The sequence below is a fragment of the Oppia nitens genome, unplaced genomic scaffold (genome assembly GCF_028296485.1).
Source record: "Oppia nitens isolate AA-2021 unplaced genomic scaffold, nextdenovo-longstitch-racon4-pilon3 scaffold8_pilon_pilon_pilon, whole genome shotgun sequence".
NCBI lineage: Eukaryota > Metazoa > Arthropoda > Arachnida > Sarcoptiformes > Oppiidae > Oppia > Oppia nitens.
In genome coordinates, this window is record NW_026533252.1 from 1,365,694 (window position 1) to 1,391,874 (window position 26,181).

The 26,181-nt window shown below is 24.9% G+C and overlaps 5 protein-coding genes across 7 annotated transcripts; 2 read left to right on the plus strand and 3 right to left on the minus strand.

Annotated features, from left to right (window-relative positions):
- The first annotated feature begins 241 nt into the window (after window positions 1–241).
- LOC128964181 (microprocessor complex subunit DGCR8-like) lies at window positions 242–3,205 on the plus strand. The gene is made up of 13 exons (XM_054310740.1): window positions 242–877; window positions 934–994; window positions 1,052–1,133; window positions 1,210–1,333; window positions 1,413–1,545; window positions 1,610–1,755; window positions 1,817–1,918; window positions 1,976–2,074; window positions 2,137–2,228; window positions 2,292–2,392; window positions 2,519–2,759; window positions 2,827–2,937; window positions 3,030–3,205. The coding sequence occupies exons 1-13, from the start codon at window positions 448–450 to the stop codon at window positions 3,135–3,137; spliced, it is 1,830 nt and encodes a 609-aa protein (XP_054166715.1). The 5' UTR covers window positions 242–447; the 3' UTR covers window positions 3,138–3,205.
- Window positions 3,206–3,308: 103 nt separating this feature from the next.
- Window positions 3,309–4,873, minus strand: LOC128964104 (transport and Golgi organization protein 2 homolog). Its single transcript, XM_054310661.1, has 5 exons — window positions 4,495–4,873; window positions 4,094–4,219; window positions 3,852–4,031; window positions 3,631–3,790; window positions 3,309–3,546 (listed from the first exon to the last, which is right to left on the minus strand). Exons 1-5 carry the CDS (start codon window positions 4,625–4,627, stop codon window positions 3,309–3,311), a joined length of 837 nt encoding a protein of 278 aa, XP_054166636.1. The 5' UTR covers window positions 4,628–4,873.
- Window positions 4,874–5,842: 969 nt separating this feature from the next.
- LOC128964105 (T-box transcription factor TBX1-like) lies at window positions 5,843–12,742 on the minus strand. The gene is made up of 8 exons (XM_054310663.1): window positions 12,713–12,742; window positions 12,501–12,621; window positions 11,129–11,459; window positions 6,926–7,042; window positions 6,679–6,835; window positions 6,448–6,600; window positions 6,053–6,120; window positions 5,843–5,987 (listed from the first exon to the last, which is right to left on the minus strand). The coding sequence occupies exons 1-8, from the start codon at window positions 12,740–12,742 to the stop codon at window positions 5,843–5,845; spliced, it is 1,122 nt and encodes a 373-aa protein (XP_054166638.1).
- Window positions 12,743–13,795: 1,053 nt separating this feature from the next.
- LOC128964106 (rab effector Noc2-like) lies at window positions 13,796–18,377 on the plus strand. The gene is made up of 6 exons (XM_054310664.1): window positions 13,796–13,923; window positions 14,200–14,346; window positions 15,321–15,450; window positions 15,909–15,995; window positions 16,059–16,290; window positions 18,244–18,377. The coding sequence occupies exons 1-6, from the start codon at window positions 13,859–13,861 to the stop codon at window positions 18,375–18,377; spliced, it is 795 nt and encodes a 264-aa protein (XP_054166639.1). The 5' UTR covers window positions 13,796–13,858.
- Window positions 18,378–19,752: 1,375 nt separating this feature from the next.
- On the minus strand, window positions 19,753–22,233 carry LOC128964249 (fructose-bisphosphate aldolase-like). Of its 3 annotated transcripts, none has more exons than XM_054310820.1 (7): window positions 22,099–22,233; window positions 21,617–21,752; window positions 21,112–21,539; window positions 20,789–21,047; window positions 20,525–20,724; window positions 20,294–20,434; window positions 20,023–20,085 (listed from the first exon to the last, which is right to left on the minus strand). In XM_054310820.1, the coding sequence occupies exons 2-6, from the start codon at window positions 21,723–21,725 to the stop codon at window positions 20,339–20,341; spliced, it is 1,092 nt and encodes a 363-aa protein (XP_054166795.1). In that variant the 5' UTR covers window positions 21,726–21,752; window positions 22,099–22,233; the 3' UTR covers window positions 20,023–20,085; window positions 20,294–20,338. The 3 variants fall into 3 exon arrangements, with proteins under 3 accessions (XP_054166796.1, XP_054166795.1, XP_054166794.1); XM_054310819.1 differs by lacking the exon at window positions 22,099–22,233 and adding an exon at window positions 21,955–22,061; XM_054310821.1 differs by lacking the exons at window positions 20,294–20,434; window positions 22,099–22,233 and adding an exon at window positions 21,955–22,061 and having other exon boundaries at window positions 19,753–20,085.
- Window positions 22,234–26,181: the final 3,948 nt, after the last annotated feature.

Genomic DNA, 26,181 nt, shown 5'->3' on the forward strand with positions numbered 1-26,181 from the left:
ATATATATATATAAGATGTCAATTTATAATAATTATATTAATATTTTAAATTATATATAAATAATAAAATTAAATAAAAAATATGCTTTAAATTATTTAACAAATTTGTATAGACATCTTCAAACATAAGATACTTACCGGTAGTTACAAAACTATAGGTACAGTATATACCTGTAATTAGTATACAATAATTATAAAGTATATTACTGTACAGTAAACTATATCCTATAGTAGTATAGATCATGTAATACATGTAATGGTATAATACAGTAATTTTAGCTTATTATTGAATAGTGTTATTGTTTACATACAGTATATGTATGAAAACATTGGACACAAAACAATTTATTGTCTCATTTGTCAATTGATTGCCTAAATCTATGATAAGGTTTAGCTGTTTATCGCATCCGCGGCTAAACCAAAGACATAGAGTTGTGGCCATCGATTATGTCGACCGCCGATAACAATACAGAATTGATTGAATCGTCCGACGACAACATGAATGTTTGGTCGGGCGGCGATTCGTGCGATACAAACAACACAATGACCACAATGTGTCCACAAGACAATAACAATACCACTGACAACAATCATAGAAACGATGACAATATTGCCGATGACAACAACATTGACAACAGTGGTCTACTAACTGACGACGAAGACGACTATGTGGACGATGATGATGACGATGATGTCGTGACATCGGAATCGGACTCAGATATCGGCAACGAATTGGTCGACTGTTTGCTCGAAGAGGGTCTCGACTCATACAAATCGTCGACTTCCGAAATGAATGGTAACCGCAAGCGTAAAGTGGATGAAATGAAGCTCAAGTTGAATGCACCGCACGAAGAAAGGAAGAAAGTAGTTCTCAAAAGTAATGACTAATTAATATTACTTTGATTTATCTGTTGTAAAGTTATGACTTCTTAGAGAGAGATCAGGACTATTTCGAAGTGCTTCCCGAAGGATGGCTAGAAGTTACACACTTTAGGTATACTTTTTAATTTATTTTTTGAGATATGATTGTTGACATGTATTATGTCATCAGCGGAATGCCTATATATCTGCACAAACAGACGCGGGTCTGTACGACAACCAAACCATACTATTTAGGACCGGGATCTGCTAGAGTATGCCATTTTATCTTATTTATTACGTGCCCCTAATTGGATCAGTTATTACAGTTTTTAATTTGAAATAATATAGAAACATGAGATTCCGATTTCTGCCGTACCATGTCTTCAATATAAACGAGAAATTGAAAAAGACAGAGAAGATGAAGAAGAGGTAGAAAAACAAAAGAAGTTGAAGATTGACGACTCGAGTGAATGTATTTTAAAAATTGAATTAATTCTAATAATTGAATCATTTTTTAATCAATATTTTTTAAATCTTATAATTAATAACAGCTAATAACACATTATTAGCTAAAGTAGAGACAGTCAGCGAAAATAAAAAGGAGAAGTCATTAGACTATATGTCAATCAGAAATTATTGTCAAAAACTCTTTGAATTTCAAACGATAACTATTCGCAAGTTTAAGTAAGTCTTTAAATGTCAACAAATAATATTAAAATATATATTAACCGTCAATTGGTATCACCAGAACATGGGCTGATCGTCGGAAACACACTCAACTACGAAAGCTTCAACAGCGACCATCACTTCCCGACGGAACTAAACTTATCACTTGTCCGCTGCCGAAAACATCAGTAAATGGCGAATCTTCGGGCGGAAGAAATTATCGCAAAGGTTGGTTGTTTTTTGAGTTAGTTTTGTGTAAATTTATACAATTGATATGTATTTTCATCAGAGTTTGTGATGAATCCGGCGGGAAAGTCATTTGTCTGTATTCTTCACGAGTTTGTTCAGCACGCAGAACGAGTGCAACCAAAGTATACATTCCAAGAATTAGGTATTTGTCAACATTTTTGAGGATTGTATTTATTTATGCAAATATATTCTTCGACAGAGAACGCAAGTCAACCCTATAGCGCCACTGTTATTATCAATGGTATGGAGTATGGAAAGGGATACGGAAGCAGCAAAAAACAAGCAAAATCTGAAGCCGGTATTTATTATTATGTCTTTTATTATTTCCAATTATTAATACCATCTCATTCTTTGCCGAAGCACGAACTAGTCTTGAGATTTTAATACCTGATCTTAAGGATATAACAGATAGTGGTAATCATAAACCAGATCCCACTTTACAGGATTTTAGTGTAAGTCTATAACGAATACTATATGAATTTTGTAATATTAATTAACATTAATATTATCATTAGTTTTTCAACGACATTGCTATTGAAGATCCTCGTGTCAGTGATCTCTGTGCCAAAGCTGGCCAACATTCTCCGTATCAAATACTTGTTGAATGTCTTCGAAGGTAAGTTTGAATGATCGATGCAGTGATTCACAGATAATTACAAACATTTACATTGTATATGCCGTTATAGATATTATTATTAGCTTAATAATTGTGGTATTTTATAAATTTATTGTCAATTGTTAGAAATTGGGGAATGGGTGACACAGATATTGAAACGGATGTCCGTTTGGTTAAACATCAGAAAAACGAGTTTATTATGAAAGTGGGAAAACATAGGGCTGTAGTCACGTGCAGAAACAAACGTGAAGGCAAACAACGGGCCGCTCAGGCTATCCTTCAACTTCTTCATCCGCATATAACCTCTTGGGGTTCACTACTAAAACTTTATGGCCGCGGATCTTGTAAGACACCTAAAGAGAAAAAGGTATCACTTTTATTATATATCAGTTATTTTTTTTTTATTTAATAATTGTATTGATTGTATTGATTAGGAAGAGGAACAAAAGATAACTGAACTGCAGAACACTGCGTGCGCTAATCGACCAAATTATGCCATTCTTAACAAATTAAAGGAAGAAATGATTAAATTAAGACAAACGAACGTAAGTTTGTTTTATTTATTTGTTATTATAAAATAATTACTTAACTTTCGGTTTGATTTGAATTATATATTATATAACTTATATTAAAATAGAATGAAAACTCTGCTTTAAATCAAATCAAATGTGAGATCCAAACAACAACAACAACGACATCGACAACAACAACACAAACACCAAATTTAAAGTGTGTCGACCTTTGATATCCATCGACACAAAACACAAAACGGTTTATTATTTTATAGAAATATATAATCAAATTTTAATTATAGTCTACATAATTAATCATTATCTAGTTTTATTTATAAATAATTTTATCATCAATAAAAAAATTAGAATTTTAATAATAAAAATTTTTTAAAATCCATTAAAATTCATGATTTAATTTTAAAATTAATTGAATTAGTTATCCATTCGCAACCATTTGTTATATCAATCGGTTCTTTCATTGTTTTCTCGATAAACTCGACATTAAGCTGATTGTCCACCAAAATCACAGATCGAGTACGGCTTCCATAACCTGAAATCATAACATTGAGGGCATTCATGGACTTCAATGTCTCAATTGGTTTATCATTTCCTTGACTTGACATTTGTTCGTCCAATTCATATCTTAAAATTAATATACAATATATATATATATAATTAATGTATAATTAGATAATATTAAGAAATAAACGACAATCAAATCGATACCGAGTAGTGTCCGATAAAAAATCAAATAAAGATTCGACTAATTCTTTCTTTTCGGTTATCTTTTTGTATTTATTGACAATCTGTTCAAACTTTTGTCTTCCGTTTTCAACTTTCGGCCAAAGTTTTCCTTCAATCCTATTGTTACCAAAAGCATAAACACCTAATTCATTGATTAAGTTGTAGATCAAACGACAACTATAATATTATAGTATAATATAAACCTGATTTCAATTGTATTGGCTTTCTGTCAAACTTAGATAATACAGACATATCGATGGAGTCTGACTTGACATGAATAGCAATCATACGAAACCCGTTATAATCGAAAGCTTTTTCACTGATTTGATCCAAATGTTGTCGTGGATTATAATTACTTTGAAGATAATCAATGACAAGAAATCCTAACGGATTAAAAACAAGTTTATTAATCACTTTATTTTATTAATGAAATTTTATTATAAACCTCGACTTTTCTTATCAGGACTGATGTCTGAATGTGGTTCAAGAATATTGAGAAGAGCAGCGATTCTTCCATTAGTATTCATCGCAAGCCATGTCCCGCCTTCTCTACCCTTCTCTAAGTCTCTGCCTAACCATTGATCAAATATTTTATTAATATATCAATAAATAATTATAATATTATAATATATGAATGAATTAACAAATGAATGCATATTCTGTTATATATATATATTATAATTATTATGAAGTATAAAATTTATACAGTATTATAAATTATATACAGCATATTAATTATGTTAATAACACTAATACTAATTGAATATAAAATTATACCACTATTTCACATAAAATGTAATAAAAATATGATTCAAATATCATATATATATTAATTATATTATTTACCGCCGATTATGTCGTCGATATGACTGAGCGGTAGTGCGGGTCTCGAGTAGTATTCATCGCGAATCGAGACTACAATCAGCTTATATTCATCGGGTTTAGGATTTGTTTCATTTAATACAAATAATATACACATTGTTTACTAAATTAAAAGTAACGACTATTGTGTCAAAAAATCAATAGTATTGTAATCACTGAATATTTTTATCAAATGTAGTAGTTTTTTAAATTTTGTTTTTTGGCAACTGTTCAAAAAATGACCAAGTACATTTACATTTATTGCATTTCATATTTCATTAACTAAAAATAAATGTTTCAATATTATCATAATAATATATTATCATGGTAGATTTTTCAATAATTTAGTCACCACAGCAATCATTGTTTCTTATTATTTTATTCATAAACATTGCAAACTTTATAACCCATACAGTAGATAGCCTAACGGTGCTCTCCCTCCTCTCTCTCTCTCTCTCTCTCTCTATATATATATATATATATATATATATATATATATATATAAATAAATGGTTTTATTATGAAATTAAATGAATAATTTAATATAATCTAAACTTTTCTTTTTATAGCTAATTCTATGTTTTGTCTACAAAATTGTGAATAACATGTTTACGTGTTTTCATTTCTCTATCTAACCGTTAATTCATATTCAGTTTATATTCATAGTGTTTGTCTCATTAAATCTCAAATAAGATACACATTTTGTTTATTCAAAAGTCTTGACTACACTATAATATTAAATGATATATCATTTTATCGCAGCCATTAGATAATTAATGGTATGTATAGTATTAATATATTGTATAATCATTTCGTTTCTCTCTTTCTTTCACTCAATTACTTTACATTTATTATCACATCTTTTTGTAATATATTTAATGAAATGCATAAAATAGTTGTTTAGGAAATAAAAACGTGAAACAATTAAAATACAGTTTTATAAATTATAGTGTTTTTATTATATTTTTGGTGTTCTAGAAATACAATGTTATAAAATGTCATAAAATATCAATTATTTATTTTCGGATATTTTAAAATCTAATTTACATATAATCTATAAGTTAATGTAGCATATTAAATTATTTTTTAGTTATTTAATTTTTAAATAATTATTCACTTTAAGGCACTTAATATTATATCGTAAGTTTGTATTAAAAATGAAAAAACAAATATACTATAAATTACAAAAATGGTATACAAATGGTCTTTAGAAAAATTTTATCAAACAATATCTCTATCATAGCTTACGGTAAATTAAAATATCTAAAAATTGTTATTTATTATAAAGTGTTTAAATAAATAAATTTAATATAAATATACTGTATATTAGTAATCATTTTTGCATAATATGAGAAAAAGCCGATCCATTGGTTCGGTATTGCTGTTGATTACATGTTTGTGCCGCTGCTGTTGCTGACCACGAGTCAAATATATGTGTATTAGTTACATGTGTCGGTGTCTGTGCCGGCATCCCATTCCTATGAATAGTAACGGATGTCATATAACACTCAGTAATGAAACAAAAGCTCATTGAAATGCCTACCAGTCATCCAAATCACAATCCCTGAAACCTTTAGCGAAAGGGTTGGACGCTATTTTCAGTTGAGTTATCTGTTTGTTATTAAGTAAGCAAAGAGTTAGTCAATTGTCTTATTATATATAATTCCAGACAACTATTAATGAACTGCAATACATGTTTGTCGTCTCAAATATCATTATATTTCAAAATATTAGAAACTCAGATATTTTCTATAATATATTATAAGATTTTCTACATTATTGTATACACTGTATATCATAACACATAAGTCATGTACACTAAAAGTTTCTAAATGATAAATATAAATGATTTAATTTTTAAATAATTTTCTACAAAACAAATGAACAATTAATATAATTTGATAAAACTATAAAAAAAAGTTATAAGTTATGACTTACCCTATGGTTCTGATATGCGGTAACCGCTGTAAACTTGGTTTCAGAAAACGTAAATGTCTTGAAATTTTCCGTTTGATTCATGTCCTCATCTTTTGGTACCACATATAACACATGAAATCTCGGCTGATATCTATGCATTGAGTTTAAGATTATCTGATATTTTGATAATAGATTTTTAGTTTTTTTTATTTATATGAAATTCACATTTAAATGATAAGCATAAATACATACATGTCCATTATCATCTAATTGATTGTTTGTCAATTTAACTTTATCAAATGATATAATTTGTTTCATCCAATGAGCGCCCTTAGCGGGTGAGTCCGGATGCACATGGATTCTGGGCGGAGTACTCGGATCTCCCTTTCCAGCCACGACCCAACTCGAACTAATTATTTGTGTTGTTTTAATATATATATATTGATTATATTAAATTTAAATATTAAGTTAAGCAAAACAAATCATAATCATTAGAAACCTATGAAATGCATATCGATATCGTTTGTCATCGACTGGCATAAAGTCCATCATTAATATGTAGTCTGATATCGGATCCATTCCCCGGAGTTTTATTTGAAATGTTGGAAATGCTCTCCTAATTGTAAAAGTTATTTATTAAATTAAATATAAAATTTTATTTTGAAATTAAAAGTATTTAGAAATAAATAATACAGTAATTTGTAGTACTAATTAATAATAATATTAACTTATAGTAACTTATCATAAATAGTAAATTCAGAATATTTCATATGTTTGAAAATTATAAATAATTTATAAAAATACTATATATATCTACCATTGGACTCAAACATTAGAGTAGATTATAAAGTTAATAAAATAGTTCATAAAAATTTTGGTAATCCAGTCGAGAAACGGTTGTTTTTATGGACTTCAAAGTTACCATTTTATGCAATAATATTTTGTTTCTTATACTGTATAAGTTATACAATAAATGTAAACATTTTGTTATAAATGTTAATAATTAAATAAGTAACTCCAGTAGTACTCAATCTGGTCATCACTACAATTAAATATTAATGATAATAATAGACTATAGAGTATTATTATTATTACAATACTAATTTAAATGAATTTAACATTTTAACAATTTAATTAATATAAATTATAATAAATTAATGTTAAGACATTAATAAATTTGATGTTGAATTCTTTAAAATATTTTATATACAATATTATATGGTTTACATAAAATTTATATAAACTGCTACTAAATTTGTTGATTTGAATTCCCAGTCAGAAAACGTGTGTTTTAAGTTTCCGACTTTTTATTTAGTTTATTATTAATTTATGCATTTTTTAAAATCAAGTTATATTAATAATAAATTATAAAAATAAATAAATTATATATAATAATCATACAACGTTTTAATAATGTCACTTAATTCAGTATAAATTTATCCATAATTTAAAATATTAAAATTTTAAGTCTATTAAATATATATATTAATAGTTTCTATATATTGTTTCTTGTTTAACCTATAATTCATTTAAAACTCATACTTGAAAAATATTAAATTATTATTTATGATTAATATATTTATAAAATTTCTAAAAAAGTATTGTATATTTGAAAATATTAAATATATAACCATTAATCAATTTGAGCTCAATATTAATTAATCATTTAATTATTTATAAAATTTTGTCAAATATAATGCAATGTTTGTATCACTATTTTAAAGCAACAAATGTTTGCTTAAATAACATTTTCTGCACTGATTTTATAAATCAGTTTTGTTATTATTTTCAACTATCAATCAATAAACTGATTGTTTATTTCAGTACACACACACACACACACACACACACACACACACATACATACGCATACACACACATACACACACATACGCACACACACACACATACACACACATACATACGCGTGCACACACACACATATTGATATTAATATTTTAAACTATTTTTATATTTTAAACCTCTTAGTAAAAGTCATTTATTAAATATATTTATATATTGATAAAAAAATAGATAATCTTGTTTAAATATTATATTGAATATAAAAATTAAATAAAAATTAATTTAAGTTAACGGAATCAAAATTATATTAAAATTTTTAAAAGTATATTTTAAAATATTGTATTATACAGTATTATAATATTGTAGTATACCATACAATAAATGCTTTATTTGATTAGCAGTTTATTTATTTAAAAAATTATATAATCGTACAAATAAAACTTGAAAATATCAAAATGATTTTAACAACAATATAACAATACAATATACAACAATTGTTTGATTTAGTAAGTGTTGTATAAGTAGTAGAGTAAAGAAAAAAAATAAATTATTTATTATTTGTATTATGGGCTGAGGTCTGGTATCTAATAACTTAAACTAAATGTACAGTTGATTGAATCTATTGGGATATATGGACATAGAATAAGATTAACAATTGTTTATCCGATTAATCTTTTTTGTTTAATTATGGTTTAAACGCAAATACTTTAAATATATTCAATAAAATCATTTCTAAATAGGAAAAACTGTTTTTTTAAAAAATAAATTAAACTAAATATTAATATATTTCAAATAAAAATCGTTAATTACTTTTTATTGATTACTTATCGATTAAAATATTTTTATAGTTCTAATTATTCATTAAATAATACTTAATATTTAGGTGATTTTAATGACTTTAATGAATTTAATGAGAAAAAATATTATTGTAAATATTTTAAAATCTAAATTAGTTATAAAATTAGAATTTTAATGAATTGTTTTATTTGAAACTTTAAGTTGATTATATAATAAAAATAAATAGATACAAAAAATAAAATAACAAAATTTTAATAATCAGTTATTTTATGCAAAATCTAAATAATATTATAAAAATCGTATTATTTATAATATTAATATAATTTGTAAAATAACAAAATTGAAATAACTCATATAGTATTATCCCTGGGCTAACATACTGGTTCAATTATATAATAGTATAAAAGATAGTTACAATTTTCAAATAAAATATTTTCATACATTTCCATTCAATATAAGTTATTTCCCAAAAATCAGACCATCTATTTTGAAAATAATTTTATATACAATGAACTCCCACTCTTGCAATCAATCAAATTGTATACATTAATGAAATCATTTACTTTATATTATTTCCTCACAAAGACATTGATGTAAAACAGATAACATATTTTCAGCGAAGAAATCATTGCAACGAATCTCTGTCTCACTTCTTAAGAGTTTGTTTTTTGAAATTATTTAGTAATTCATCTCTTCATTCATTATGTGATTATAAATCTTTAACGCTTTGAAATAAGTACTCATTTATGTAATTTTATGTTTAAATCAATAATCATTTATTACTGTACATACATATGCTGTCCATTTCTCTCTCTCTCTCTCTCTCTCTCTCTCTCTCTCTCTCTCTCTCTCTCTCTCTCTCTCTCTCTCTCTCTCTCTCTCTCTCTCTAAGCCTCAAACGTGTAATTTTAATTAAAAACTAAATAAATATTTGTTTGAAGCGAAGGCCAAATGTGGCGAAAAAGTTTGGTAGACATAAACTAATATAAGTTTTTTTACATTTGATTTCTAGCAAATATCAACAAAAAACTAAACCAATTTTCACATTTGATATAATTTAAATTAATATCATATATCATTTTGAAACTTGAGATTAGTATAGCATGTAATTTACTATTTATTTTCATTAATTTTTTATTAAATAATGAAAAAATAAATTAACTGTGTAATAATAGACAATGTAGTAAAAAGTAAAATAAAATTGTATTAAATTTTAAAGCTTATATTTTATCTATATTATTATTAATATTTGTTTGCATTGAGTGCACATCAACTATGTATACTATAATGTTATTATAATTATATTTGAATCTTGTTTAGAGGAAACACATGGATATAATAATAATAATAATAATACAGTATCTGTCATATTATGGGAACTGAGGTGTGGTAATCACTAGTGACCAAAATAAATGAGTTATCAAAATAAAGTCAATACCAAAGTTGTGAAAAAAGCAAATTACTTTCAATAGTGATGTTTCCAATAGCTAATGACAGTGTATTTTAAGTTTCAATTTTAAAGAGAGAATATATAGTATTTAACGACACACTTGTCACCTCATAGGCCCGGTTTGAGGGGAATGGGGTTTATAGGGGTCAGTGACAAATGAGTTGCCATTAAGTGAACCATTAGATTCATAGCACACATGGTTTGGAGACTTAAGATTTACACACCAATAGTAGTAAATTATGGAAAAACATATAAAAATGCAAAATATTTATATAGATAATCGTAAATTCTAGATAAAACTTTCTCTTAAATTTATTTGACAAAAATAATGATTTTAAAAAAAGTTAATTCTAAGTACTGTATGTCACACATACACACATATACATACATACAGTACATACATATATACAGTACATACATATATACATACATACATATATACAGTACATACATATATACATACATATATACAGTACATACATATATACATACATATATACAGTACATACATATATACATACATATATACAGTACATACATATATACATACATATATACAGTACATACATATATACATACATATATACATACATATATACATACATATATACATACATATATACATACATATATACATATATACATACATACCGTCCCGCTTTTGTAACAATCATTTCGGTTCCCAATTCGTTGAACTCATCCCAAAGACATTTCATTTCAAGTGTTGCTGTCGTTGACCACAATTTTGGATGAATTTGACGTTCAGTTTCGTCATGTTTAGGACTTTGACTATCGTTTCTTATCACAGAAATTAGTGGTCTAAGTGTTGATGATACTGATTGTGATGAGGATTGGGTATTATTATTATTACAAATGTATTGACTTTCATCTCCTAATCTCATGGCTGCGTCCGACAACTTTTGCCATAATGTTAAAGACGAAGGATTGATACCAATTGTTGTATCATTTCTCAAGTGATGCACTGATTAAATAAATGATAGATATTTGTAACAAACAATACAAAAAAACAAATTTATTTGAATTACAATTAATATTTAATTTTCTCGACATAACAGATCTGAAAAATTGTTTTGTGGTTAGATATAGAATAAGATATTTATAAAATTAGATTTTGTCACAAAATAGACAGATAACGACTTAATGTTTTAGGACTGGCCTCTAATGTTACTGTCATATCATGTCTCTTCTATTCCCTTTTCCCTTATGACTAACGATGCCATCGATGGTATAGTCAACCCACAAAAGTAATACAATCCCAACACCACTATATATAATTGTCAATAGTGTGTGACTTATAAGATATATGTTTTTGGTGTTACTTTAGTCAGAGCAGTCCAGCTGTAACCTCAAAATGTGACAACATTTTGTTGAACGGGCACAACAGGAAAAGCAATCTTATATATTATATATACTGTATATGTTTTGCAAAACTAAGACACTAATGTATCGATAGCTACATACACATAGGTTTTGGTATTACTCAGACACCACAGACCCTCGTAAGCAGTGCTGATGAGTCCAAGAATCTCTCAGTTTGTATAGCGTGTGCGGCACCGGGACCTCCCATATAGGTTCATATGAATGATTCATCCAAAAACAAATTCGTGTCTCACAAAACTATTTTGCATTTAATATATACATTTTAAACCTATAACTAATATACAGTATATTTAAATATAGTGTCTAATTTGCCATTCATTACATTCCTGTCTTAAAAATATTTTGAAGATTTTTGCCACTAATCTGATGCCAATGTATCGTTAAAAATATTATATAAACACATCCATTACATAACATTTATATTTACAAACTATTTGCTTAAACTATTTAATAGAAAAAATAGTTTGAATATACAGTACATTTGTAGTTACATAGACACAGTGATTGTATTAATATATATATTCAATATATTGAAACAGGATTTTAATAGATATATTAATTTATGCCATTTTAATCACTAGATTTATATAAAAACTTAATTTGCATAACATTTTGTAATTACCTGATGTATACTCTTTATCAGTCGATGATAAGTCTCTTAACGAGTCGTGGGATGAAACTGCAGGAATCGTAGCATTCATTTGATAAGCATTTGAGAGCCAAAATCCCGACTTTTTCCATAGCTTTATATTTTTATATAAATATAATATAATTAATATTCATATAAAACAATAAAAATTATGTATAATTTTTAAATACAGTATCAGTACTTACATCTCTAGTTTCAAAGCATATTTTGCACATCCATTGATGGTCATTGTCTGCGTTTAATTTGATCCCACATTTGGCACAAACTAACTTTAAAAATATCTAATTTTTTAGTAATTTATATATTGTATAATAATATAATTAAAATTTATTTTATAGATAATAAAAACTTTTAGATTTTTCTATAAATAATTTATTTATGATAAATAAAATTTACTTTAAGACAATCTCTGCAGTGATTATTTTGAGCTTCAAATTGATTAATTTGGTCATCAATTGTTATACAACAACATCTGGCTTTTATTTTTGATATATTATTCATAATTATATAAAAAACTATAAATTAAGGCACCAATAATTAAGACACTATTGTACAAATTATTACTTTATTAATATTAATAAATTTAATGAAAATAAAAATTAAATATGTGCATAATTTTATTAATAATATTAACAATTGTAATTAATTAACAAAAATACATTGTTTTTTTTAATAATCTATAGATAAAAAATTTAACTATAAAACATAGATACAGTTAGATAATGATAAATACATGTTTAAAGATACCGCTATTTTGATGCAAAATACATATGAGAGATAAGAGTACATTAGATCGAGAATCTGGATGTTAAGCACAGGGAGTGTGTGTATGTGTAACGCAAGTGCTATACGAGTAACCAATTGGTGAGTGAAGTGAGCACTCAGTCATTCATTGAAAAACACAGTCATATAAACACACTGTTAGACAGTCAGTCAGTCATACATAGATATGTGTGTGAATACAGTTATATACAGTCATTCATCCGCTTATTTATTAACTACAAACACTTTTGTCAGTTGTTTCAAAACCGAGCTTTAAATATATATTACTTTTAGCTCATAATATACGCTATCTTTTTCAATACATTTATTACAATCAATTAATCACAAAATTTGTTTATATTTTAAGCCATATTTTTCGATGTGTGTCATATAGACTGTTATTATTTAATTTTAATGGTTAACTATTGCTGTGAAAACACATTTCGGGCGCAAAAATTCAATTTAAAATTATTGGTTTACTATTTTTGGTTAATTGAAAAAATGTGTCAAAAATTTTAATCAAATTTAATTTAAAGTATATAAATTATTTTTTAAAAGTTTATACCTAAATGAATATGGACTCAAAAAATTCATGGATTTGTCCCAATGATCGTGAATTAACACTGAGAGCCAGGTTATTATTATTATTATTATTATATATATATATATTGAATATAATAATATTATTATTATATTACATTTACATAGTATAGAGTATAATATTTGTAGTGATAATTGCTATGCAATCACAAACACATACACACACTTCAACATAAATTAAATTGATTTTGAGTGCTGTTTGCCATTAAAAGTGGTATTAAAGCAACAATTATATACATATTTATATATATTGTATTAACATTTATTAAAATAATAAATATATATATATATATATATATTTTATCAACAGATTAGAGACGGGATGGTCAGTAAAAGGAAATCAAATTCAAAATATTAGCCCAAAAAATGATACAATTAATGATTCCGAACAAAAAGTCATTATTAGAGTCATTGAAAAGGCTAAACAAATGGAAAGACAGGAAAAAGACAGGATTTCGTGAGTTTGCTTTTGTTTTATTAATTAAAATTGTTATACTTTTAAAACTAAAGTTTTTTGTCAATATTTAATTTTATTATATACTGTGTCATACAAGTTATTTTTCGTTAACATATATCATATATGCAATTCTGTAAATTATTCTAACAAATACTAATTATTTACAATAAAATTATTTGTTAATTAGATATTATTTTGAAATTTGATACAAATATATAATACAATATAATGTTTATGAGTTATATAATGTAATTCTATTACAATACTAGCTTTATTACAATACTAAAATATTAGCTTAATTTTAGTATTCAATCAATGTTTCATAAACTCAAACTATATCATAATCATTAATGATAGTGTTTGTTAAAGTGCTGCCAACATATATATACTATATATATATAGTATATTCGCATAAAACTTTATTACAAATTATATATTTTTAATTAAAATTGGGTTATAAAGCAATTATGGTAAATTCTGATATTCTCAAACAAGAATAGTAGTATTAACTAAATTTATAGTAGATTTGACAAAAATTAAAATAAATAGTATGTAATAAAGGGATGTAATATAAAAATTGAAATAAAAACAAATTTATTCACCAAATCTCTGGAGAATATTCTCACTTCACACACATTTCTTTACTATTATAACAATAAAAGCATTTAGTTTTATGACTATAGAGTTGTAATGAATTACTAATTAATGTTAAACCTAAAAAATTATTACTTTCACTAATATATATTAGTTAATTACATTCAACAAAAAATAGCACAATGAAAATGCATTAAAGTAATTTAATTTAATAATAACTTTTTTGTTGATGTGATTGTTTTACTTAATTTATAGTTATCTGTTATAATGTTGAAATGGTACAATCAGATAATATAGCTATAATTTATAATTTAATATGAAATATAGATATGCTAATTAAATTATCAAATAAAATGTATAATTTATATATGAATTTACAGCCGAATGTTGGATCGATTAAATAATATGAAAAGAAATGCCAGAGGAGATGGCAAACATACCTGTGTTTTATGTAGCGATCAATTTGGTCTTTTTGGTGCTCAGGGACGTCAATGTAAAGATTGTCTCAAAGTAGGCCCTGTTTTAATATCTATTACTTGACTATTATTTATTTATGATATCAAATAACTAAATTATATTTTAAATATTTCATTAACTATATTCAACAAAAGTTAAACAATATTTTTAAAATTTAAGATAGTTTTTATAGAATATAATGTTAGATATTTTTGTGTAGTATTTATTTAGAGATTATAGTATTTTATTGTATTTATATATTTATTAGCTAATCCTTTGTGTTTTAAACATATAAGTTGTTGAATAAATTGTTTAATTAAAGTTAATACCAAATATTATTTGTTTTTTAATGTTCAAAACCTTTTTAGGAAAAATAGGTTTCAAATAAAACTTGTTAAATAAAACATTACGATATTTTAGCCATTAAACCAAAAATAAGTTTTAAATATAGGATTATCTAAAAGATTATATTTGTCTAAATTAGTGCAAATAAATTATATTTTTAATTTCAGTCGGTCTGTAATAAGTGTGGTGTCGACACATTGACGGCAGACAATGAACCACTTTGGCTGTGCAAACTGTGCTCAGAGACACGAGAAGTATATATTTAGATAAAAATTTTTAATTATATATTATATAATTTACTGTACAATTGAAAACAGTTATGGAAAAAGTCAGGTGCTTGGTTTTCAAATGTTATGCCACTTGGGTCAGCCCGTAGTTCACATACACCAAGTATACCATCGATTAATTCTCCAATTAATGATACCAATGGCGATAATGTCGATAACGTTTCGCAGACATCTAGTCTACACTCGACATCACCTGTGCTAAGACGTAAACCCCGATCTCCCAGTCCTATGAGTAATAGGAACCGTTCGCCACATATTGTCGGTAAGGATTGTCGTATAATATATTCTTTATATTCAATATGAAATACATTATTAGTTATAAATTTATATTGAATTTTATATCATTAAATTAGCATATTTATTCATATCATATAAACATTTTATTATATTTTTATCTTTATATTAATACATATAAAGAATTTACATCAAATAACTACAAATAAAATAAATATATATAAATTATGAATTTTTTTAATATATACATCTCATACTATGACATCATTTATATTATTATTCTCGATATCATAATTCATAATCAAAATTCTTGTTTTTTAAATGAAATATTTGTATTTATAAGAAACAAGTATTAATTATATTATTTATTATCATCACTTGAAACGTATATATACTGTATATATATATATATATATATATATTTAATTTACAATATTTGTGATATTTATATTCACATAAAATTACATTTATATGACTTCCAAATGACATTTTCGAAATAATTTTTGTTTTGTGTAAGTCTTGACAGAGAAAATATTATTATTATTATAGATATGTTTATATTAATATAAGTCATATCAGTAATAAAAGTCAAAATTTAATAAATACTTTTTAAATATTAACTACATTATTAATTTATATTAATAATTTTAATGTTACAATTGAACATTTTGATTTATCAATAGTATTTTATATGTCAAATAAGTTAAGTTGTAAAAATCTATACAACAAATAAAACAATTTTTATAAATAATATTACTAAATATTTTAGACTAATGCAGTTTAATAATTTAATTTTTAGTAGATTTATATATATATATATATGAATCAGTAATATAGTAATAAATTTATTTATTTATAATTTGTTTTATTTTATTTATCTAACACTTAAATTCAATATATACTCAATAATATTATTTGTTTTATATTAATAGCATTCGTTAATGTTTTTAATAGTTAATTTAATAGCAATAGTAACTTAATTAGATAGTTATAAAATATATTAACTGTTTTTTCATAGCCTATGGAAGAATCGTTTTACTATATAATACATCATGACTTATCTTTTATAGCATATTATTTATAGATGACAAAAATAAGAGAGTTATCAAAATTTGGAAATTTCTATAATATTTCCAAAATAAATTTTTGTTCATATGCAACATATAATGTTGCTCCATGATTATTTTTTGATTTTAAAAAATAAATTTAATAAATCAATTATGTAACCATAGATAAATACATTTTCATTCAATACATGTCATTTTATTATATTAAAAATGACAAATCAATTAGTTTTTCAACCATTTTTTAACAACACAACAATCAATATGTAGTTTATTTTAAATTTAATAAATAATTATTTGGATTAAATGTAATGTATTTCTAGAAAACACTTTATAATTATGCACTAAATAAAGTTATAATTTATAGTGTATGTTTATATGTATGATATTTTTAGTGTTTTCTAGAAATACATTACATTAATTAACCAAATTTGGATTTCAATTCAATAATATCATCAAAGTCTATATTTTTCAATTAGTAATGAAAATTAAAATACTATTGAAGAGATTTATGAGACATTTTTTTAGAAATTTTCTTACAAATCTTTTTAGAACTTATTATTTTCACATCGCAATTATTATTGCTATTATTTTTAATATTAATCATTACATATATGTTTTTGTATAGATATAATAAAGTACTGTATAATAATGCTTATTATAGACTACTGTATGTTGGTCCTATAATATACCAATATTTTATAGTTATTATTAATAAGTAATTTATATAATCTGTAATTTATTAATATACTTTATTAAGTATTAACTAAACGGTTTCTATGATTATTAATGTTATACAACAAAATTGTCTGATATTATTAATTATTTTTTTAATAGGATATGTGTTGATTATTATTGCTATAATTTGTTTAAATATTTAATAACTAAATAATTATTACTTTATTACTTGAATTTAGATTACAGTATGATGTTTGACGGCGAAAAAGTCAACAATTTTTATGATCATATAAGTCAAGAGGAATATGCAAACCTCTCAACAAAACAAACTTATCTTTACTCAGATATGGACTATAAAGATGCCAAACAATGATATTATTATATAAAATTTATATACACTATATATATATATTATGTTGTAATATTATGATTACTTCAACTGCAAATATCATTATTTATTCATATATTTATTTTTCAAAAAAACATACATTTATGACATATATTCAAAATGCATTCAGTTATTTATTAATCATTCAAATGTATACATTTGTATAATAAGATCGATACTTATTTTATACCTTTTAGACTAAGCGCTAAAGCAATTAGGAAATTGTTATTTTCAATGAAATACAAGAAATATATAATATGTATGTAATTTATATATTGATATAAATGTGTATATTTACCGTATATTATATACCAGTATAATGAAACACTGCTTTCTAGCAATTTGTATGCTGTATATTGTGACCAATTTTCTGTGAGACATTTTTTTTAAAAAACATAATATAATCATTTCAAACATCAAATAAAAGAAAAATATTTACTGAAATGTCTAAAGAGTAGAAATCTAATATATAATATAATTTTTACAATAATAAAATTTTTTAGTACAATGTTACGAATCGCGTAGTTTTCTTTTTATTTCATTCAATGAGACAAATAATAAGTTTAGTTATCAATAAATTACTTGCCATTCAGCTTCAAATCAAAATATTAGATTTTTATATAAATTTTTATATATATAAAAAATTATCTTAAAATATAAAAAAAAATTTAGGCAAAATATTATGTAGTAATTTAAAAAAAAAAATAATCTTAAACTAAATTTATCAACGATTATTATTAGTGCTATAAAATAAACTTTTTAAAAATAATTTTCACAAGTTTATAAGTACAAGTATACAGTATATATACAGTACATTGTAGATATAGTCTACAGTATATTTAGTAGTTTAGATAATAAGTTTACTACAAATTACATTATTCAATGTGATATAAAATACTGTATAATAATACTTAAATATAATTATTATAAATTCCGTGGAAATTTGTGCCCTCATTGATTTAAATACATTATTTTTATTAATTTAAAAATTACCGTAAGTATCGACATTTAGATGTTTATCCAGAAAATGTGGTCAATTTATATATAGCTAAACACTTTGTTTGTTAGCAGTTATAAACTAAGAATCAATATATTTTGAACAAATTTGTGCCAAAATAACAGTAAATTTAAAGAAACCATTGTACTGTATATATAAATATTAGTAATCAATGTTTAATTTTCATTAATTACAATTAATTTAATTATTTGTTAACATTAATATTTGTCTTATCATTATGAATATAATTATTGACAATAATTTTATTGATGTCAATGCAGTCAATAATTAAATATTAATTTAATTGAAATAATAATCATTTATAATATTGTCATTTATTGCATATATTATATATATATTCGTTATATTTTAACATCCATTTAAATAACATTAAAATATTTCTAATGAGTAAATAAATTTTAAAATATTTATAACACTATTTTTTGATTAATCATAAAACATCACCACTAAAATAAATGCTAGATTCAAATATTGATATTTGATATATATATATATATATATATAGACATAGATATATTGTTTTAAAATTAGATCTAAATTTTGAGAATAAAAACCAATAGATATAATAATAATAAGAGACGACTAATAGGCGTGATTGGCCACAAACAGATCACTACCACCGGCCGCACCAACTATACCGCCACCGTATTTACCCAACGATGCCTCACTGTTTGCCTATAATACATATGAAATACATTAATATATTTTTTAAAAATACATAACATTTATAAAGATTTGACGCAATTAGAAACATAACATAAAAATAGTATTTTTTTGAATTAATCATAACGCAAGACAATGTGTTAATTTAACTATAATATCAAAAGATGATAAAATCCAATTGATTTTTGGACACAAGTAGTATTGAAAACACTAATTGTACCTAAAAAATGTAGTTAAAAATGGATGGGATATATGGAATATATATCTAATATTTATGTTGGGCCACAAAATTAGAGCCTTGCGCCTGGAGGCTGGAAATGGATCCAGCAACATACTTTCCCTTAACAGCCAATCCATTCGCCTGATAATCAATTTTGTGGTTAATTATCGCATAATTTGTGCAAACAATACAACCAATTGTTTAATTTGGTCAATAATATTGAATACTTACTTTAGCTCTCTTAAGGAACTCCTGTTCTCCAGCCTTTAAATTTTCTTTCTTACCGCCCCATGCTTTCAGAGCACTGGCCTGTAGTGCGCGTCCGTAGCTAAAGGTAAGAGCCCATGGCTTCTTACCCTCAAATTGATTGATTGCATTCAAATTGACTGACGCCTCCTCTTCGGATTGTCCACCGGACAGGAATACAATTCCTGTAATATTAGATAAATGAAATACATTGGTATCATTTGATTTGACAAATCAATTAATAAATACCGGGAACAGCTGCGGGAACTGTGCGCTGAAGAGCCGTAACGGTGGCTTTTGCGATGTCTTGTGGTGTATATTTCTTAGTGCATGACTGTCCAGCGGTCACCATATTAGGCTTAAGAAGAGTACCCTCAAGAAACACGTTATGATCGCTCAACGCTTTGTAAACGGCCGCCAAAACCTTTTCCGACACTTTTTGACACCTCTCGAGGTCGTGATCACCGTCGGGAAGAACTTCCGGTTCAACAATTGGCACAAGTTTTGCCTAATATATAATTTAATCATTTAGTTATCAAAAGTCATTAATAATTAAATTCATCACAATATACCTGTTGACAGCAAACAGCATATCTGGCCAATACATTGGCGTTCTCGAGGATGGCCAGCGGTGACGGTTCATTCTGTTTAATCTTCAAAACACACCGCCATTTAGCGAAACGACAGCCATCTTTATAATACTGTTCGCAACGCTTCTGAAGGTCATCCAGACCTTGAGTGGTACACTCGTCGTTGGTTCCCTGGAGTGGTACGACTCCGGTGTCAACTTTGATACCGGGAATAATACCCCGTTTCTTAAGAATCTCGACGAAAGGAGTGCCCGCGTCGTCCTTTTGGTAAAGAGTTTCGTGGAATAGGATAACACCACTGATGTAATTGTTGGCCACTTCGTCGCTCGTAAACAACATTTGTCGGTATTGTCGGCGCAATTCTTCATCATTTGTGGCGCCGATTGATTCCAACCGTTTACCCATTGTTCCTGTCATTCATATTATCATCGTTTATGTCATTCAATTTCAACAACAAAATTATGAATTTAATTTCCTTCACACTTACCGGTACTTTCATCGGCAGCCAAAATACCCTTTCCTGAGGACACTATGGCATTAGCATTAGTTCTCAGTTCGTCCTCAACATCCTTCGGTAAATAGTTAAAGTGTGCCATTGTTTGTCACGGATTGGGAGATCAGATCTATATATTATTAAATATATACCCAATTATGTCTTTCAATCAATTATAACAACAATTTATATAAAATTAGTTTTAATTTCAATTTTAATATTTTTAAAAAACGCGTGAAATGACAATCAATTAGACATTAAATGTCAAATATTTCATGAATTATGGCATTTATTATGCAATAAGTGGTGAATATTTCGCAAATAATTCTTACCCTAAAATATGAAGCAATAAATGATGAATAAATTTTAATCAATTGCTTAGCAATTAATGATAGTTTGTTTGGACATAAATAGAGACAATTGTCGTATATTTATATGATTTTCAAAGCTATGGAAAATTTATAACAATTACTTACTTATAATTTTAATTGCAATCAATTGCTAAATCAATTGTCGATTCTATAATAGTCTGTACTATAGAGGAGTATATACTTAACCGAGTTATCATTGACAGTACACATACAATACATACAGTATAGTAAAAAAACGGATCATACAGTGCATGTGCATAGACTACATGTTCATCCTATCGTACCATTTCAAGGTTGAAACAACCATTTGATAGTTGAAAAACTGGTATTAAAATGCATTGACAATACAAGTGTAACATATCATCTAATATTTGTAATGTAATGTACTGTTTATGTGCTCTTTATTTTATCCAACAGTCCCTCAAATGTATATATGATATGAACTCCGGTTTTAAACCGATTATAAATCCACAAAAATATTCCACAAAATTTAACTACAGATTCTATACTACGGTACTATAGTCTATATATATATTTTGACAATAGTATTGATAGTTTATAACATTAATACGTTAATTAAATTATCATTTTTTACAATAATTGTCATTTTTATCCTTGGTTATTAGAAATTAGTAATTTCAAATTACATTAATATAGAGTCTATATTATAGACTATATTGTAAATTGTATTTACACTGTCTACTATATTACCGGTACAAAAGTAGTTTATCGTTTATCTTGATGACTATAATTTCATAAACATGTTTTTATAAAAAAATAGATATAAAATATTAATATAAATAAAAAAAACTTTTGTATTATACTGTATATATTTTGCTTTGATTTTATTATCTATTTAATAAATATTTTCTAATTTTATAAACTAACAAAATTATATTGAATTATTCAATATATTTTTATGATTTTAGATTAGTAATTAATTTTATTTATTACTAATAACTATGTGTATAACATATGTATTTATTGAGTTTCAAAATTATATTTAACAAATTTCTAAACAAAACTAAAAATATAATACATGTAGAATTATAGAGATAGACAAGTATTGATAATTTTTATATTGATTGGAATTAATTGAAATATAATTAAATTTTATATTTAAATTTATATACTTATTATTAGCTAAAAATATTTTTTTAAAATTCTATAAATATTATTATAAAAGTCCATTTTTATCAACAAAAAACACGATTAGAAATAATTAAATTGATTTCCATTTGATAAGTGCTATCATTTAAATAAACCTAAAACATGATTGTCATAAACTGGTGACAATCCATGTTATGAGTCATTGACGGCTTAAAAATTGATTTATTCAATTCATATCTTCAAAATAATCAATAAATATTGAAATTGAAAGTATTTCTAATAGTTTTTTATGTCAATTATTTGTTGTATCAATTTTATTGATGTGTATCTACAAAATTGGTAAAAATTATATTTATTTGGTGACTCTTTTTAAGTATCAATCATTGACTCAAAGAACTTTTATCAGGTATTTATCAAATATTTCGATTTATGTAATATCAGTTGATTTTCAATGTTTTTTGGACTATTTTATTGACAATCATATCATTTACCAAAATCATCAAAAACTAACCTTCAAAATGACTAAATTAGTGCACTAATTATCACTATTTTAAAAACTATACACATAATACTCTAGTTTAGAATAAAAAAAATAAAATAAAATTTATCAATTTATTTTAATTAAGTTTGCTTTTAAAAATAAATGTGTAAACTTAGTTTAATTTTAAAGATTAAACCTAAATATGTATGCATGAAAAAATATGCAAACAATTTTATAATATGATTTATAAATATGGAAAAATACCCATGATAAATTTAAATTTCTTATAGATATAGAGTCTATATCTATATTATAGACTATCATATAGTAATAACAATGTTTTTAGTACATTAGGTTTTCTGTATTTTTGATTATGAACTCAATTCCAAAAACTATTAATTATTATTTAATATATCAAAAATATTTGCCACCAATTAATAGGGTTTATCTTAAATATTAAGTTTTTATTTTTTTATAGATATTTAATTGGTATATTAAAATCTTTAAATATTATATTAAATAATTAAGTTTTTTAATATAATTAAATATTTATAAATAAAAAAACTTAATTTGAAGACAAACGAGATTATTTTTAAATATTATATTGAATAATTATGTTAAACTAATTTAATTTTTATGTGATATATGCATGTTAAGTTAATAAAAATTACTATAAATACAGTACTTAAACTATATCAATATATATTATTTAAATTTTTAGCCAAATCTATTATACTAAATAGATAATTTATATATTTCCAATATATATTTAAAATGTAAAAATATTTTATCAATCTTATTATTATAAGTTATTAATACCAAATTTATATTTAATCTGTAACTGTCATATGGTAATTGTATTTACTGTACAGTACCTCAATGATAGTATTTTTGTCAGTTATTAAATTATATCACATATATAAATGTTTTGATAAAAACAAATAGCTAAAATATTTGAAATTTTTTTATAGTTAATCATAAGTTAGTATACTATTTTTTTGCTAATATATCACACCTTAAAATTAATTTCAAAATTATTTCATATTTATATAAATTTGTTTAATTATTTTATATTTTAAAAACATTTTACATTATTCTAATTTAAACAGTAGATAAATTTTTTAATAAAAACTATTGTATCATTTATAAATCATAAATTATAAATTATATATATATTAAATTTTCTTATCATTATATAAGCGATTTTTTAGATTTACTGATTGTCTATGAAAATAATGTTGTATATACAGTACATGCAATTAATGTATCATTACATAAGTAATCAATATAAACAGTAATATATCATTTGAAAACATTTGTGTAAATTATCAAAATATATGGACTTTAAATAATGATTTTGTGCTTAAATGCCATAATAATTGATTTTGTGATTCAACAATAAATATTAATTATAATCTAATATTAAAATTAGATATTGTGTTGAGTGATGTCTTTAGTGATATCTTGAATGAGCTCTTGATTGGTCTCTTTTATCATTTCTTGAGTCATATCATGAGTTATATCTTGACATTTATATGAATCACACCATTCATAACCACAAGAATACAATTTATGTCTTTTGCATTGATTTAGCACTGGTTTAGCATATCTTTTGGACGTCTGTTTAGATATCATTATATTCATAATCCTATCAAAGGATAATTTCTTCATTGTTTTGCACTTATTATTATTTTCTAAACTATTTATGACATAATCAAAATACGAGACATTAACAGACTCTTCATTAGATTTGTCTTCAATAGTTTCTTCTGTAATATCGTTGTCTGCAGACTCGTTGGTCAATGGCGTCGACGCCTCACTTGTGGATAACTCTTGAGATTCTTGTTGTTCATTGTTTGCCAAACTTTTTTCACTCAATACATGAATTTGATGTTTATTTTTCTTTTTCTTATTTAATGTCTGTCTTGTTGTGGTAATTGTTTTTGAGGTCACAGTAATTGAGGTCACTTTGGTTTTGCCATTAATTTTATGTTTAGTCCTATTATTAATTTTATTGTTATTCAAACACTTGTCTTTACTAATGGTCTTATGTTTGATTGTCTTATTATAACATTTATTATCATTAGTTTTATCAATAGTCGACTTGTGGTCAATGGATGTATATTTCATATCAAGTCTTTCTTTCCAATTAATTGGCGCTAATTTTCTGAGTCCATACTTGCGTTGGTTGACCACCACTTGTTTCGGCTCACATTTATCCGTCTCTGTAGGCGTTGATAACCTCACACATCGTCTCTTAGATTTTCTTAAATTGTTATCATTTTCTTTTAACTGTTGTCCTCTTGTCTTGTCATTGTTGGCAATGACCCGTTTGTTGGTCACTACAGTCGCCGCACTTGCGATGGTTGTCGTCAATCCGTTGACCGACTTTTCGGTCAGTCGTTTACTTTTTCGTCTGTTTTCAGTCATGATGTACTTACACAATCATCTAAACTAATCCAATGATGAATACAGTGGATCCAATTGGTGACAATAATGTCATCAAAACATAATAGCATTTCATAATTGACACCATTTTTATGTTTATTCAAAAAAATCACAACTCATTGAATGTAAACATTGTTTTGACGCTATTT

What these genes read in the sequence shown, in the direction of transcription:
- LOC128964105 (XM_054310663.1), bottom strand. Translation starts at nt 12,742, where the DNA reads ATGTGCAAAATATGCTTTGAAACTAGAGAT. An exon ending in TGATAAAGAGTATACATCAG is followed by an intron (nt 11,460 to 12,500) that starts GTAATTACAAAA and finishes TTATTTAATCAG; the next exon opens with TGCATCACTTGAGAAATGAT. An exon ending in ATTGTTACAAAAGCGGGACG is followed by an intron (nt 7,043 to 11,128) that starts GTATGTATGTAT and finishes TTTTACAATTAG; the next exon opens with GAGAGCATTTCCAACATTTC.
- LOC128964181 (XM_054310740.1), top strand. Translation starts at nt 448, where the DNA reads ATGTCGACCGCCGATAACAATACAGAATTGATTGAATCGTCCGACGAC. An exon ending in TAGGACCGGGATCTGCTAGA is followed by an intron (nt 1,134 to 1,209) that starts GTATGCCATTTT and finishes GAAATAATATAG; the next exon opens with AAACATGAGATTCCGATTTC. An exon ending in CTTGTTGAATGTCTTCGAAG is followed by an intron (nt 2,393 to 2,518) that starts GTAAGTTTGAAT and finishes GTCAATTGTTAG; the next exon opens with AAATTGGGGAATGGGTGACA.
- LOC128964249 (XM_054310820.1), bottom strand. Translation starts at nt 21,725, where the DNA reads ATGGCACACTTTAACTATTTACCGAAGGATGTTGAGGACGAACTGAGA. An exon ending in ATGCTGTTTGCTGTCAACAG is followed by an intron (nt 21,048 to 21,111) that starts GTATATTGTGAT and finishes ATTATATATTAG; the next exon opens with GCAAAACTTGTGCCAATTGT. An exon ending in AGTTCCTTAAGAGAGCTAAA is followed by an intron (nt 20,435 to 20,524) that starts GTAAGTATTCAA and finishes ATTGATTATCAG; the next exon opens with GCGAATGGATTGGCTGTTAA.
- LOC128964104 (XM_054310661.1), bottom strand. Translation starts at nt 4,627, where the DNA reads ATGTGTATATTATTTGTATTAAATGAAACAAATCCTAAACCCGATGAA. An exon ending in TATCGACGACATAATCGGCG is followed by an intron (nt 4,220 to 4,494) that starts GTAAATAATATA and finishes ATCAATGGTTAG; the next exon opens with GCAGAGACTTAGAGAAGGGT. An exon ending in TCCTGATAAGAAAAGTCGAG is followed by an intron (nt 4,032 to 4,093) that starts GTTTATAATAAA and finishes TTAATCCGTTAG; the next exon opens with GATTTCTTGTCATTGATTAT.
- LOC128964106 (XM_054310664.1), top strand. Translation starts at nt 13,859, where the DNA reads ATGAATATGGACTCAAAAAATTCATGGATTTGTCCCAATGATCGTGAA. An exon ending in GAATTAACACTGAGAGCCAG is followed by an intron (nt 13,924 to 14,199) that starts GTTATTATTATT and finishes TTTTATCAACAG; the next exon opens with ATTAGAGACGGGATGGTCAG. An exon ending in TGTGCTCAGAGACACGAGAA is followed by an intron (nt 15,996 to 16,058) that starts GTATATATTTAG and finishes AATTGAAAACAG; the next exon opens with TTATGGAAAAAGTCAGGTGC.